General features: G+C 36.4%; 3 protein-coding genes across 4 annotated transcripts in view; 2 read left to right on the forward strand and 1 right to left on the reverse strand.

Annotated features, from left to right (window-relative positions):
• The window catches only part of LOC107040932 (cytochrome b561), a 3835-nt gene extending 896 nt beyond the window's left edge, over positions 1-2939 (forward strand). For both annotated transcript variants that reach the window (XM_015261250.1, XM_015261251.1), the window contains 4 exons: positions 758-985; positions 1897-2105; positions 2370-2527; positions 2617-2939. In XM_015261250.1, the coding sequence (XP_015116736.1) occupies positions 758-985; positions 1897-2105; positions 2370-2527; positions 2617-2782 (761 nt within the window). In that variant the 3' untranslated portion in view covers positions 2783-2939. The remainder of the gene's footprint in view (positions 1-757; positions 986-1896; positions 2106-2369; positions 2528-2616) is intronic.
• Positions 2940-3407: 468 nt separating this feature from the next.
• On the forward strand, positions 3408-8803 carry LOC107040946 (acidic mammalian chitinase). The gene is made up of 5 exons (XM_015261271.1): positions 3408-3637; positions 3885-4112; positions 4548-5029; positions 7287-7795; positions 7898-8803. Exons 1-5 carry the CDS (start codon positions 3579-3581, stop codon positions 8042-8044), a joined length of 1425 nt encoding a protein of 474 aa, XP_015116757.1. The 5' UTR covers positions 3408-3578; the 3' UTR covers positions 8045-8803.
• Positions 8784-14016, reverse strand: LOC107040947 (ubiquitin carboxyl-terminal hydrolase MINDY-3 homolog). Its single transcript, XM_015261272.1, has 5 exons — positions 13643-14016; positions 11974-12310; positions 10695-10963; positions 10062-10359; positions 8784-9787 (listed from the first exon to the last, which is right to left on the reverse strand). The coding sequence occupies exons 1-5, from the start codon at positions 13743-13745 to the stop codon at positions 9481-9483; spliced, it is 1314 nt and encodes a 437-aa protein (XP_015116758.1). The 5' UTR covers positions 13746-14016; the 3' UTR covers positions 8784-9480.
• Between the last annotated feature and the right edge of the window lie 572 nt (positions 14017-14588).

Raw genomic sequence — 14588 nt, forward strand, 5'->3', positions numbered from 1 at the left:
TGTGATTGGAGCTCCCTCGAGCCAGTGGTACCAGCTCCTGGTGAAAAAAAAAATACCGACGATGTTGCCACTCTTTCGCATGGATTAATATTTTTTCATTTATTAAAAAAAATACAATTTGAAAACCATTTAATGCGTGGAACAGATACAAATAAATTTGATTAGCTACAAAAATATTTTTTAACCGGAGATACTCCTTAATATTGCCTGAATTTTGAATCCGAATGGGAAAAATTTTTTTGTTCAGCGATTGGTTTTCTGCAGGAAAACAATAGAAACCCCTCCGCCTCACCTCCTACATTTCCTCCCCGCGCGATTATCCTTAATTTTATTAGAATTCAATTGGAAAATTTGATGTACTTTTTGTGTCAATTCTATTAAAAATTGTCATCTTCACTTGCGTGTTTTCACTCGGAATTATTCGTGAGGTAATTTATAAATACGAATTTTTAAACTTCTTTTCCTTGAATTTTATCATGAGAAGTGAATAAAAATTCAGCGGAAAAAACTTGGAAAACTTGAGCCCAAAAATTTCTGCCGACTTACCTCTTAGCTGAGTTTTTAAAGAAAATCCTCGAATCTAAAGGAGATACCAAAATTTTCGTGTCAACCTTTTTTGTAGATCTCGATCCGCTTTATAAAAAAGATTTCAACAAAAATTTTACTATCTGCCTCAGATTCCGAGATATTCATTGAAAACTGACCAATAAATTCCGAGATGAATAATTGGAAATTAATTGAATTATTTTGCTTTCAGATTCTGAAAATATGGATCAGATAGGTGAGCCAACGCCTCCCCAACGTCTCGAGGGCTTCAGATTCCTCTTCTCGGTGACGGAAGCAATTGGTGGAGCTCTGATTGTTCTCGTATTCGTTTGGATCACTCACTTTCGTGGGGGATTCGCCTGGTCCTCTGATGTTAAACTGCAGTTCAATTGGCATCCGTTCTTGATGACTGTTGGCCTCGTCTTCCTTTATGCTAATGGTAGAATCCAACAGCTCATTAATTAGTCAATTATCTTGATTTACTTATGTCAACTCAATGAATTTCTGGGAATTCGCATGAATTTTTCATATATTTATTATTTATTTACTAGGAAGCTACGCTTATTCTTGTAACAAAGGAGCGAGGGCGATGAGACTGATTATTAGTCGTGATATGTTGATTATTAATATGATTAGAGTAGATTTATTTTTACTCTCTAAAATGACGTGCTATCAATTACAAAAGTCTATACAGGAAGGGTTTTTCCCCAAACAGTATACGTCATATCCGCTATCTAAAGTTAAGGCCCGTTTCGTTTTCTTACGTCTAAACTCCTCACACATTACAATTCTGACCCTCGTGACCCTTATTTTGGCCCTTAATTGTGGAGTCTTAATTTCGAGCACCAAATTTTTATCACTAAAAGTCAATTTGGATTTTTACCATATGGAAAGATATTGAGACCTTTATTTTGACCCTTGTGACCCTCCTCCGTAATCTGACCCTCATTATAACCCTCGTGACCCTTATTTTGACTCTGGTGACCCAGTTTTTGACCCACATGTCCTTTAATTTCGCAGTCTTAATTTCGAATACCAAATTTTTATGACTAGAAGTCAATTTGAATTTTTATAATATAGAGAGATTTATATAATAACATTAATAAAGAAATATCATTCCGTTCATCAAACTGAAGTCTTCAGAAAAATAATGAGAAATGCTGATGAACATTGACATTTAAGATGATATCCATTCGAACCCTCAAAAATGATGATTGATATGTAAATCCGGTAAAAGTGTCCGAAAATCTACTGACTCTCAGAATGAAAAGGTCTATAAGGAAACTGGGGACAACTAAGCTCCATATGCAAGCTCTCTTCCGTCCCCTGCAATTCAATTTTTTTTTTCAGGAATGTTGATCTACAGAATCCAGAGGAACGTCCGAAAACGTCGGCTGAAGCTCTTACACGGGGGAATGATGGTCTTCACATTATTTTTGACGATAATTGCTCTTGTTGCTGTCTTCGACATGCACAACTATTCAAAACCTCCAATACCGAATCTGTACACATTGCACAGCTGGGTGGGGCTCACTAGTGTCATTCTGTTCGGTTGTCAGGTGACGAATGAATTGAAAGATCGCACACAATATTTCCCCTCATTTATTCTTTGTTCCAAGAGGAGGCCTTTGGGAACCTTGAGTCGTAAATTCTTAGCCAAAAGGGGATGGAAAAATCTGAATGATAGCTTTAAAAATTTGTTTATTTTACAGATTCAGTTTTTTTCATCTCCTTTTGGCCGAGCATTCATGCTGCCATGGTTTTCCCACTTTTCAGTACTTTTTCTCCGTCGAGGCCTCTTAATTATTTTTTTATTTTTCTAGTGGCTCGCTGGTCTAGTCTCTTTTCTCTACCCTGGAATCCAAGCACCACTTCGTGCTGCATATTTGCCCATCCACGCGTACTTCGGAACTGCTGGATTCGTCGGGGTCATTGCATCCTGCCTTATTGGCCTGAACGAGAAGGCGATTTTTGCTCTGGGGTAATTTTCAAAGTAGATGATAAAATCATGTAAAACGACTTTTCAAAGAAGAAGTCGAAGAATTGTGATGATGAATCCTTTTTTTTCAGATCAGACAAATATTCGGACTTCACGTCCGAGGGAATCTTTATAAATGTCATTGGACTCTCCTTCATCATTTTCGCGGGTCTCGTCCTGTACCTGGTGTCCCAAGAGAGGTACAGGAGACTGCCTCGTCCCGAGGACGAGGTTCTTCTCACTGGACAATCTCAGTGAATATCATCTCAATAATCATAAATTTATAAATGTTGAATACCTGTGGTGCGCATTGGGGAATTCCCATTATTTATTGCTTGAATATTGTCAGTATTATTTAAGTACAATGAAAGTGGAACCTGGTGCTTGTATCAATAAAATATATCTTGAACTGTGATTTTTTTCTTCGCGCCTTTAGACATTGGGGCAAAATGGCCCCTGAAATAAATGTATGGACTCCGCAAGGGCCAGAAAGACTGAACTCGATTAATAAATTTCATTTGACTCTTCAAATCAACTATACAACACTGTATAGAACAAAACTTTTTTTAAAACCATTTTTAGAAAACTACAGGAGTTAGCGTTCTAAATCCAATTGCATTCAGTTCAGGTCAGTTCAGGTCTTTTGGAAGGCCCTCCAGTCCATTTTTAATATATTAAAAAATTCAATAGACAATTCTGTTGAATAAAATACCCTTTTCAATAGGAAATTTCAATGATATATTTCCACCTCTCTTTAATTATATCTCAATCATTTCGGACGTACGTGAAAGTTTGGAAATGTACCATTTCGATTTCTTTATTAGCGTGGGAATTTTCGTACCCCCACCCCATACCCACTCTAATCCAACCTTCAAGATGTCACACGTCATGAGCGTCATGACTCCAGTGTTTTGATCGCTCATTATTGACCCCTGCAATCACATCTCCACGCCCCCCAGAAAAACAACAAAGTGTCATTATCGATAATTAAATCCCATCAATTCAATTGATCCCAAAAATTCTAGGGGTTTCATTTATTTTAAATGAATAATCAATGGTTAACCAAATACCAATACCCCAAGCGAAATACGAGTTATTGAATACTGTCATTCCGTAAGTAATTTCATATTTGAATAATAATAATAATAAATAATTAACATAATTAACAGATTAATCATTGCAGTTCATGAAGTAGTGATAAGAGAGATAAATTTTATTGTCTTTGCAAAGATAAAATTATTCTAGAGGGAAAGTAATGTTCTCGTATCTCCTGAGGCTCTACTGACCTTCAGCAGATTGTATTGATTATAATCTATAATTAGAGGAGATGATGAAAGATAGATGTGGATAAATGTTCCAGAAAGCACTCGAGGTGCAGCAGGATCGTGTGTCTGACTCTGCCACTCCTGATTATCGGGTTTTTATTCATCATTGCTGGGGTTTGGATCGACGTCCAGGGGGTTTTAGGCAGAGGTGAACAGGGGGAAATTAGGGAGAGATTGAGGATTGAGAATGCCGAGACTTTTGCGTGGCCACGCAGGGCTAGGATGTACGCCGAATCGGCGAAGGAAAACCAAAATGTTGACAGGTAGAAATTTTACGTATTTCGATTTTTTTAAAATTAAAACGTCGATTATCTCAATAATGAGTGGGCTTAGTGAAAAATGTCATAAAATACTTTTTGTAGGGAATTCAATTCCCTATAATAGTGGCTTATGACATTTTTTTCTAAACCCACTCGTTAAGAAGATATTTGCAGAATTATAAGAGACGATTTCTACTTGAATTCGACGTGGATGATCTTGATTTTTTTCATTATCTCGGTAATGCGTGGGTTTAGAAAAAAATTTCATAAAACTTTTTTCGTTGGAAATTGCATTCTGCACAAAAAACGTTCCATGATTTTTTTTCCAAAATCTCCTCTTTCTCAAGATATTCAACAAAATCTAACAGGGAAGAAAATGATTTGATGAAAAATTGTCTTTGCTTCAAAAAAAATCTGAAATAATGATCTTTTTCCCAGGAACTCAACCCTTGACTCAGTCCCGCCCTCACCCCACAGCCCCTCTGACCCGCTCGTCGTCTGCTACTACACATTACCGAGATTCCTGAACACGTCGGGAGATCTCGGTCCGTCGGACCTTGACCCTCGTATTTGTACGCATATTATCGTGGGTTTTGCGAGCGTGGTGAATAGCAAATTATTCCCAGGTCCCTTCCCCAGCATCTACACCGATGTTTCCGCCCTGAAGAAGAAATTTCCAAAGTTGAAGACGATGATATCAGCTGGGGGTATCAACGAGATAGACTCTGGTTTTCCGGAGATGGTGAAGACCCACGCGAGTCGAAAAGTTTTCATCAATTCAGTCCTAAACATCACGAAAATGTTCAATTTAGATGGTCTGGATGTCGACTGGGAGTTCCCGGCGTGGCTGGGGGGCAAGGAACGAGAGAGAATTTACTTCGTGCAGCTTTTACAAGAGATGAGGAGAGCTTTTGACAGAAGTAAGTGATTTGTTGACGTTCATTGGTTTTTAATTGTTTTGTTTTATTTCCAGAAGGAACATTTATTGCTGTGTTGCATAGGTTTGTGAAAAAATAAAAATATCAAGCCACAATTGTTAAAATCTTTTTGTTGGAAAACGACGAGCTGTGAAAGATAAACGTTATTTCCTTTCTTATCTTTGGTTAAAATGTCACATGAATTCAATCCGAGAAAAATGCCAAAAACCGCTGGATTTGAACATTTTCAGGTTTTCATCCTGAGCTTTTACACACATGGCTATTCACTGGACTGACAAAATAAAAAAAACGTCATTTTATTTCTTATATTTAGGAGAAATGTGTGTAATATCAATTTGAGAAAATGCGAAAAAATGCCGGAGATCAGGTTTGAACTCACGACCCTTAGGTTTCCATTATCAACCTTTACACACATGGCTATTCACTGGACAGACAACATGAAAAAACGTTATTTTATTTCTCATTTTTAGGAGAAATGTATGTAATATCAATTTGAGAAAATGCGAAAAAATGCCGGAGATCAGGTTTGAACTCACGACCCTTAAGTTTCTATTCTGAGCCTTTCCACACATGGCTATCCACTGGACAGACAAAATGAAAAAACGTTATTTTATTTCTCATTTTTAGGAGAAATGTATGTAATATCAATTTGAGAAAATGCGAAAAACCGCCGGAGATCAGGTTTGAACTCACGACCCTTAAGTTTCCATTCTCAACCTTTACACACATGGCTATCCACTGGACAGACAACATGAAAAAACGTTATTTTATTTCTCATTTTTAAGAGAAATGTATGTAATATCAATTTGTATGTAATATCACGACCCTCAGGTTTCCATTTTGAGTTTTTACACCCATGGCTATCCATTGGACTGACTAAATGAAAAAACTTATTTTATTTCTCATTTTTAGGAGAAATGTATGTAATATCAATTTGAGAGAATGCGAAAAAATGGCGGAGATCAGGTTTAAACTCACGACCCTTAAGTTTCTATTCTGAGCCTTTCCACACATGGCTATCCACTGGACAGACAAAATGAAAAAACGTTATTTTATTTCTCATTTTTAGGAGAAATGTATGTAATATCAATTTGAGAAAATGCGAAAAACCGCCGGAGGTCAGGTTTGAACTCACGACCCTTGGGTTTCCATTCTCAACCTTTACACACATGGCTATTCACTGGACAGACAACATGAAAAAACGTTATTTTATTTCTCATTTTTCAGAGAAATGTATGTAATATCAATTTGAGAAAATGCGAAAAACCGCCGGAGGTCAGGTTTGAACTCACGACCCTTAAGTTTCCATTCTCAACCTTTACACACATGGCTATCCACTGGACAGACAACATGAAAAAACGTTATTTTATTTCTCATTTTTCAGAGAAATGTATGTAATATCAATTTGAGAAAATGCGAAAAACCGCCGGAGATCAGGTTTGAACTCACGACCCTTAAGTTTCCATTCTCAACCTTTACACACATGGCTATCCACTGGACAGACAACATGAAAAAACGTTATTTTATTTCTCATTTTTAAGAGAAATGTATGTAATATCAATTTGTATGTAATATCACGACCCTCAGGTTTCCATTTTGAGTTTTTACACCCATGGCTATCCATTGGACTGACTAAATGAAAAAACTTATTTTATTTCTCATTTTTAGGAGAAATGTATGTAATATCAATTTGAGAGAATGCGAAAAAATGGCGGAGATCAGGTTTAAACTCACGACCCTTAAGTTTCTATTCTGAGCCTTTCCACACATGGCTATCCACTGGACAGACAAAATGAAAAAACGTTATTTTATTTCTCATTTTTAGGAGAAATGTATGTAATATCAATTTGAGAAAATGCGAAAAACCGCCGGAGGTCAGGTTTGAACTCACGACCCTTGGGTTTCCATTCTCAACCTTTACACACATGGCTATTCACTGGACAGACAACATGAAAAAACGTTATTTTATTTCTCATTTTTCAGAGAAATGTATGTAATATCAATTTGAGAAAATGCGAAAAACCGCCGGAGATCAGGTTTGAACTCACGACCCTTAAGTTTCAATTCTGAGCCGTTTACACACATGGCTATCCACTGTGCTAACGAAATGAAAAAAAAGTTATCTCATTTCTTATTTTTGGCTGAACTGTTACATGAATAGAATCCGAGGCAAATCTCACTGAAGCAATGTCATTAATTGATCCGCCCAAATTCCTCATCAATAATCATCTTGGAACAGGTGGAAGACAATTGATCCTCTCAGCAGCGGTCGGTGCCCCATCAGCAATAATCGACGAGAGCTACAACGTCCCTCAGATTGCAGAACACGTGGACTTCGTAAACCTGATGTCTTATGATTACCATTACTACGTATGGTACCTTCCGGTGACTGGACTGAACGCCCCTCTGTACTCTAATCCCCTGGATGGAGGCTACTCCGCGACCCTGAACGTTAATTACTCGGCTTTCTACTGGGTTTCCAAGGGGATGCCCAGGGAGAAGATCGTGGTGGGCATTCCCACGTATGGGCACTCGTTTCTGCTGGATAACGAGAATAACCATGGGATCATGGCACCTGCCAAGGGGTTCGGACACCTGGGGGAACTGGGGTTCGTCAGATATTGGGAGGTCTGCGAATTCATCCGGAAGGGGGGCTCTAAGGTCTTTGATGAGGACAGCAGGACTCCTTATGTCTATGGGGGACAGGAATGGGTCAGCTTCGATGACCAAGTCAGCGTCATGGAGAAGGTGATGTCATTTTACTCTTCTGATATAATTCTCCGAATGATGAGTCGTGATGAATTTGGGGGGGAATTTCATTCTGAAGTTGTTTCAAACTTGTCATTTCAGGTGGAGTGGATAAAATCGAATGGATTCAGGGGTGCTATGATCCTTTCCTTAAACACTGACGACTGGAATGGCACCTGTTACGAAAATGAAACATTCCCACTGACGCGAGTTGTAGCCAATAATTTAATGAGTTCTCGGGGATTGTGAGGTCTTTAGACAATTTGAAATTTAGGTATTATTGATTGTTAAAGTTTTAGGTGAATGACAGAGAGCTTTTGCCGGATGTTACCAGAGTCTTTCTGTAGGTAATATGTATACGATTGTTGCATATGTTGTTTAATAGCTCAGTAATATTTTAAGAGATTAATTCCATTGTTGAGTGAAAAAAGAAGACATTATTTTTCCTTAGAATGTCAAAAATTTTCTTGAGTCAATAATTTTGGTTTACTTCTTTTATTTCCATTTCGAAAATATGAATTGGTCCTTTAAACAACGAAATGAAAAGGAAATGTCGATTTTTCATCGAATTTAATCCATTTTACAATTTTTAAATTGAGTTTTCACTTTGAAAAATTGAAAAATCAACAGAAATGTGTTTTGAATGTCCAGATATTCTTTTTACTCAACAAAAAAAGTGAGACCCCTCATTCCAAGGTGAATAATCCAACAAAACGCATCTTCAGTAATATTAAACTAATTTAATAATTTTCTCATCATGACAATTCCAAAAACAATTAACAAAATGCGAGAGAATTCTCACTTTTCAGTATCTGAATGTGCAATAAACCCTCTAACTACTGAATTAAGCACTAAATGTTCAAATAATGAAACCAAAAAGTTAATTAATTAATCAATACCTCGAATAATATGAAAATAAAGGTAATGTACACGAGAATTGAATAAATAAACTCCGAGGAGAATAAAAATATTGAAATCTACGATTGGACACTGGTTGAAAACATGAAATAGCATGTCTCATTTATTTAAATAACTCAGTGAATAATTAATCATTTACTTAACGATAATTATCAATTACGAAGGCTCCCTTTCCTATTTTTTCTATTCTTTATGTACTATATGTATAATTATCATGTATTTATTAATTTATTAATTTAATAAATCTATGCAATTAAGCATTCGACGATATTCACAGTTCATTATTATTTTTCATTCATTATTTCATCGTTCTTAGCAAAAGAAAGTTGTCCAATGTGTCATTTTTATTAATTAATCATGGAGTAAAATTGTTTACCCACTGTTATCCCCCCTAAATATTGAATTATCCGTAATTTATTGCCTTTTCATTGACAAGAATATTTCTTCTATAGTTTTTAGAAAATATTCTTCACTAAATAAACAAAGAAAATAATTTTTTAATAAGAATTTGATTTTTTGTTTGATCAAGTGAATTTATGAATTTCGCAATGTTTATTTCTGCGGATATCTCAAAAACGACTGGGTTCAGAAGAAAATGTGATAAAACATTTTTTGTAGAAAATTAAATTTCCAACGAAAGATGTCTTATGAAAGTTCCTCCTAAACCCACTCATCACGCAGATAATCCTACATTCATCAAGACATGTAAAAAAATGTGAATAATCAGTCATAAACGAACGATAAAATTTCCTGAATTAATAGACCGATCAATTCAGACTTGGTGTTCTGCCAATGTCCCACTGCACCTCGATGCTTGGCCACTTGGTCTGTAGAACTGTGAGCATGGGGTTGCTGTCCAAAATGCACTTTACTGTGCACTCCAGCAGCACAGCATCACCAGTGTGATAACGCACACGATTATCTGGGTTTGAACGAGGTAAACCATTGTAATGATACAGGGTGAAGGTGTCTGGACACGTTCGGGGTTCCTCCGGGAAGAATTCGTCCATAAATGAAGCCAAGAGAATTATCCCTAAGGATTCGTTGTCCAGTTTCTTCTTCATTATATCAACACTACAAAAAAAACCAAAATGAATCAATTTTTTTTGCAAATATCTCGAAAACGACTGAGTTTAGCGGAAAATGTGTTCAGACATTTTTCGTAGAAAATTTAATTTCCCACAAATAATGTTTATGACATTTCTTTCTGAACCCGGCCATTTTCAAGGTATTCACGAAATGAGTGCATAATTTTTTTCAATATGTTTTTTTTTACTATCAATTCCTTTTAATCACAATAAAATTCATTATTAATTGTCGTTGATAATTTTATATCACTAAAACTCACTATTCATCATCAGCAACAAGTTCCAGGTCAGCGAGAACGTCCTGGAGGAGATTAGCAGGTATGAAATTGTTGCCCTCGGGGTCGTATTTTTTGAAGACTCTTCGGGCATATTCCGCTGGTGTCTCTGGAGTCACCAGTCTTCGATCTGTTGAAAAGAGGACTGTGAGATGTGTCTCTGACCCCAGCACCCAGACAGGGTGCGATGGGGACTTGAGGAATGCTCCAACTTCGCAGTAACGCAGGTGCTCCAGCAGTGCCAGAAAACCAACAGTATTTTGCTTGTCAATTCCTCGTAATTCTGTACAAAATCGAAAAAACTTGGATCAATTGATAAATCATTAATGACTTTGACAATTCCTCAACATCATTTCAATATTGTTGTGGGAATAAAAGTGATTTTTAAAATGAAAATTCGAATAGTTGTCATTAATTTTGTTTATTGTGAATATATATTTTTTTTTTAGAAATTTATATTTATATTTATATTTTTTCAGTTCATAATAATTCCAATTTTTAAGATAAATTCCATATTTGAAATAATGTAATGAACTTTGAATTTTAAATTTCAGAATTTTCGAACATTTTTTATAAAGACTATCTTACAATGTTTTATTATTGTTTATTTTAACTCACGTAATCCACCAATATCTTGATCATGATCCCAGACGTGACTGACAGCTCTCCCCGTGAGCATCAGATTAATGAGACTCTGACTCCCATACCCATAAATCGAATCTATCACTGGTTCAGTGGGATCTGACATTTCACTTCTCATTCCGTTGATTCCTTTGGTACAAACGACTGTATAAAGCAGGAGTAGCACACCGAATGGCTCCTTGAGGGATTCTATCCTCTGGGCTAGGTATTTTTCAACTTCGTCGAGGGAAATTGTTGAAAATATTCTGAAAAAAAATCCAACAAAATGGTTAATTAATAAAAAAATTCCCTCATTTCAATCTGATGAATCGTTAGTTTTTAAAATTTATGGAAATTAATTTTTTTTTCAAGGTTTGAATCCAAAGATTTTAATTTTCGTCTGGAGATAAACCAGAAAAGTCATCAATTAATTAACAAACGGGTTAAAAAATCTACAAAAATACTTGAAATTATGACAATGTTTAAGAAATGAAGTGAATTGAGTTAATCACTGAATCTTCATTTTAAAAATTCTGAAAAAAATTTTTGTTTGTTTAATCACAGTAATTATTGGAGACGATTTTAGACATTTACTAGGGGGCTACGTCCTCTGCTCGCTCCGCTCGCCAACCCCTATGTGACCCCCATGATCCTTATTTTGACCCTCGTGACCCTTATTTGACCCTTAATATCGGAGTCTTAATTTCGAGCACCAAAATTTCATCACCAAAAGTCGATGACCCCCATGATCCTTCTTTGGACCCTTAATCTGACCTTTGTGATCCTTAATTTGACCCTTGTGACCCTAATTTGGATCCTTAATCTAACCCTCATTATAACCCTCGTGAATCTGATTTTAACCCTGGTGACCCTTAGTTTCTGGCCCTTAATTTTTGACCCTATGCCTCCTAGTGCGACCCTTACTTTGACCGTTGTGACCCTTAATCTGATCTTTGTGATACTTATGTAGACCCTTAATCTGTCCCTTGTGACCTTACATCTTGCGACCCTTAATGTGAGTCTTGTGGCCCATATGTGGACCCTTATTCAGACCCTCGTGACCCTTATTCTGACCCTCGTTATCCTTATTTTGACTCTTGTGACCCTTATTCTGACTCTCATGGCCCTGATTTTGACCCTCATCACCCTTATTCTGACCCTCATGACCTTTGTGACCCTTAATTTCGGAGACTTACTCTCGAGTACCAAATTTGCATCACCAGAAGTCGATTTGGATTTTTATAATACAGAGAGATTTGATATTCCTGGGTTTTACCTGAGCCTGGAGTGAAAATAATCTGAAGTAAACAAGGGCTGTGCCTCCTCAGTCGATACTTCTCCATTAGCCATTGGATTATCTCCACTGCTGTCAGTGTCAAGATGAATCAAAGAGTAAGTTGGATGTATTGGGTCTGCTGCCTGAGCGATTATCTCGATGGCAGCTCTGACGAGTAAACGATCCTGTTTCTCAGTGGTCACGTTCTTCCAGGTGTCCGGAGGCCCCTCCAGCAGCAGATCCTTGAGGATGAAGGCTTGAACAGGTGCTATTACTGCACAGGGGCCTCCCTCCACCTGGACGAGGGCTGTTGGCTCGTCTTGCGAGAATTGAAAGCCTAGTCCATCAATGAACAATTAAAAATCATTAATATTGAATCTAATGTCTTTTCTTAATAGTTTTCTAACGTTTTTAAGAGAACACTCCCATTGTTGAGTGAAAAAAGAAGACATTATTTTTCCCTAGAATGTCAAAAATTTTCTCCAGGCAATAATTTTGGTCTGCTTCCTTTATTTCCATTCCAAATATATGAATTGATCCTTTGAACATCAAAATAAAAATGAAATGTCGATTTTTCATCGAATTCAATCAATTTTAGAATTTTTTAATTGAGTCACTGAACAAAAAATGTAAAACCCCTCATTTCAAGGTGAATAATCCATAAATGCATCTTCAGTAATATTAACCTAATTTAACAATTTTCTCATCATGACAATTCCAAAAACAATTAATAAAATGCGAGAGAAATTTTGTATTTCAGTCTCTGAATGTGAAATAGACCTTCTAACTACTGAATGTTCAAATAATGAACCCAAAAAGTTAATTAATTAATCAATAGCTCGAATAATATGAAAATAAAGGTAATGTACATGAGAATTGAATAAATAAACTGCGAGGAGAATTAAAATATTGAATTCTAGGATTGGACACTGGTTGAAAACATGAAATAGCATGTTTCATTTATTTAAATAACTCAGTGGATAATTAATCATTTACTTAACGGTAATTATCAATTACGAAGGCTCCCTTCCCTATTTTTTATGTACTATATGTATAATTATCGCGTATTGATTAATTTATTAATTTAATAAATCTATGCAATTCAGCATTCGACGATATTCACGGTCCAGTATTATTTTTCATTCATTAATTCATCGTTCTTAGCAAAAGAAAATTGTCGAATGTGTCATTCTCATTAATTAATCATGAAGTGAAATTGTTTATTCTCTGATATCCCCCCTAAATCTTGAATTCTCCATAATTTATTGCCTTTTCAATGATGAGTTTTTAGACAATATTTTCCACTAAATAAACAAAGTAAATAATTTTTTAATAAGAATTTGATTTTTCGTTTTATCGCAATGTTTATTTTTGCGAATATCTCGCCAACGACTGGATTTAGAAGAAAATGTGATAGAACCTTTTTTGTAGGGAATTTAATTTCCAATGAAAAATATCTTATGAAATTTCCTTCTGGACCCACTCGTTCCCCAGATAATCTCCGGATCCCCTACCCTTTTCTCAAAAAACCCCAACATTTTCTAAAATCCTGAGGATCTCTTGAAACCCCTTCGAAAAAATTAAAAAATTGCCCAAAAAAAATTGAAAAAACATTCCCCCCCACGACCACCAGGAGAATCCGCCCAGACCCCAACCCCGAGGCTCTCACCTTGCGCCCATCTCTGGAAAACATCGTCCTTCGGGCAATTTCCCCACAAAAGCGTCCTAACATCCTTCACGACACCCTCCTGCAGACTCCCCTGCTGCTCCATGATCTCCAGAGACACCTCAACTCCTCAGAACACCCCGAAGACACCGAAAAATCCACCGCTAATAACCCCAAACCCACTCACCACTTGTCATACTCCCGAGACACCTCAGAGATCCACGAAATAAAATTCCCCCAGTGATTTTCACACCTCAGAGCCCCTCGGAAGGCTTTCCCAGCCCTCAGAGTATCTTTTCAACGTCTATTGTCCACTAAAACATCATTTGTCGGGGGATAATGGGAACACAATTGTGCGTGGACTGGATAAATAACAAACGGGCGAGTCGATTTAACCTTAAAATTCTTGTTGGGGGATTTGCAGACAATTTCAGGGGTTCAAACGGTGGAAACTCGCCCTTATGTTGAGATCGGTCGGGAAGGGGGTGTTGGGGGTGCTTGAATTTCATTTCTAACATCTCAAGAACGGTTTGGAACCTCTTCTTTCTTTAATAACTAGTGAAATCGATATGCGTCGTCATTTTTTAAATTCTAATTCCCTTGATTTTTGCGATCTATAGCAACAAATACCCTTTGAAATAGTACACGAATAGTTTCATTCAGTTGACCTAAAGTTTTACACGCTCGAACAAATTCAATAGAAAAACCTAACGATTTCGTTAAAAAATTCTATTGGATTTTTATCGAATTTTCTATTAGTTTTGACATGTTTAATAGAAAATATTCAACAGAAAAAGTCAATAGAATTCGATTTTTCTACATAACTTATTCTCTTGAGATATTTTCTATAGAATTTCCTCGGCTCAAATTTTCTAAGTTTTTTTCGTCCTATTTTTCTTCTCTTCTTATCAAGAAAATCATACAAAAAAACTTGGAAAGTTTGAGTCGA

Source organism: Diachasma alloeum, unplaced genomic scaffold, assembly GCF_001412515.2.
Source record: "Diachasma alloeum isolate Michigan unplaced genomic scaffold, Dall2.0 Dall_scaffold_00349, whole genome shotgun sequence".
Taxonomy (NCBI): Eukaryota; Metazoa; Arthropoda; class Insecta; order Hymenoptera; family Braconidae; genus Diachasma; species Diachasma alloeum.

Coding starts and splice junctions, on each gene's coding strand:
- LOC107040946 (XM_015261271.1), top strand. CDS start 3,579: ATGGTTAACCAAATACCAATACCCCAAGCGAAATACGAGTTATTGAAT. Junction 4,113..4,547: donor GAAAACCAAAATGTTGACAG/GTAGAAATTTTA, acceptor TCTTTTTCCCAG/GAACTCAACCCTTGACTCAG. Junction 5,030..7,286: donor GAGGAGAGCTTTTGACAGAA/GTAAGTGATTTG, acceptor ATCTTGGAACAG/GTGGAAGACAATTGATCCTC.
- LOC107040947 (XM_015261272.1), bottom strand. CDS start 13,745: ATGGAGCAGCAGGGGAGTCTGCAGGAGGGTGTCGTGAAGGATGTTAGG. Junction 10,360..10,694: donor TCAAGATATTGGTGGATTAC/GTGAGTTAAAAT, acceptor GATTTTGTACAG/AATTACGAGGAATTGACAAG. Junction 9,788..10,061: donor CTTGTTGCTGATGATGAATA/GTGAGTTTTAGT, acceptor TTTTTTTTGTAG/TGTTGATATAATGAAGAAGA.